This window comes from Limulus polyphemus, unplaced genomic scaffold (genome assembly GCF_000517525.1).
Source record: "Limulus polyphemus unplaced genomic scaffold, Limulus_polyphemus-2.1.2 Scaffold5827, whole genome shotgun sequence".
Lineage (NCBI taxonomy): Eukaryota > Metazoa > Arthropoda > Merostomata > Xiphosura > Limulidae > Limulus > Limulus polyphemus.
The window spans coordinates 13,497-14,562 of record NW_013671437.1 but is presented as its reverse complement, the minus strand read 5'-3'; the positions used below and the strand labels follow the sequence as shown (position 1 = coordinate 14,562).

At 37.7% G+C, this 1,066-nt stretch overlaps 1 protein-coding gene across 1 annotated transcript in view; it reads right to left on the bottom strand.

The window, feature by feature from the left end:
• LOC106473032 (protein TANC2-like) overlaps positions 1-1,066 on the bottom strand; it is a 54,646-nt gene that overhangs the window by 47,093 nt on the left and 6,487 nt on the right. Inside the window, exon 6 of the mRNA XM_022401544.1 lies at positions 717-838. Coding sequence (XP_022257252.1) covers positions 717-838 — 122 coding nt within the window. The remainder of the gene's footprint in view (positions 1-716; positions 839-1,066) is intronic.

Genomic DNA, 1,066 nt, shown 5'->3' with positions numbered 1-1,066 from the left:
CGCCAACTCTTGGGCTACTCTTTACCAACGAATAGTGGGATTGACCGTCACATTATAACGCCCCCACGGCTGAAACGGCGAGCATGTTTGGTGTGACGGATTTTCGAACCCGCGACCCTCAGATTGCGAGTCGAGCGCCCTAACCACCTGGCCATGCCGGGGCCCTAATCACCTGGCCATGCCGGGTACCTCTTTAACTAACTCCAACTTTGGTTTTGGGTTTACGGGCTTGGCGTGTTTGTGAAAGGATGGTATGACAGTCACGACAAAAAGTAGAAACAGAACCTCAGGCTTTTAAAAACTTTAGAGTTCGCTACTGACTTAGTTTGTAAACCATATACACAGATTTTTGTTCATTGTACATGAGATTAAAGTGTGAGCCACGTGTGTGGAAGTTTGATTCATTCTATATCTGCTTATGACGTGCTTGTATCACAATTTGAAATTATAATAACATTCAAAAACTTTCAACAAAATTAACAATAAATAAACAAAACATTCAGTCAGCGATAATGAGTAAAATAACAAACTTGAAACTTTTGGGGCAAACACATCTCAATGAATTATGAACAAATCTAGGTTTAATCAAGTGATTATTTCTTCAAAAACTAAATACTGACTTTCATTCTTCTTCCTTCTATTCATTCATTTATTTTTGCTTTCGTTAAATATAATTCGTTACAGATTTGACTTCTCATAAATATGAAGATAATTACCTGTTCAATCTCTCGATATAACCATTGCCTGCCAAAAAATATCGGTTCTGTTTCTGTCTGGGGAACTTCAAAGAACATTGGTTTTAAACTGAGAGGAACCATTGTGTAGGCTTGACTGTACCCTGAAACACAAAGTTAAAACTAGTCATAGTCAAGGTCCTTAAACCCAGAAACATAAGGTTAAAACTAGTCATAGTCAAGGTCCTTAAACCCAGAAACATAATGTTAAAACTAGTCATAGTCAAGGTCCTTAAACCCAGAAACATAATGTTAAAACTAGTCATAGTCAAGGTCCTTAAACCCAGAAACATAAGGTTAAAACTAGTCATAGTCAAGGTCCTTAAACCCAG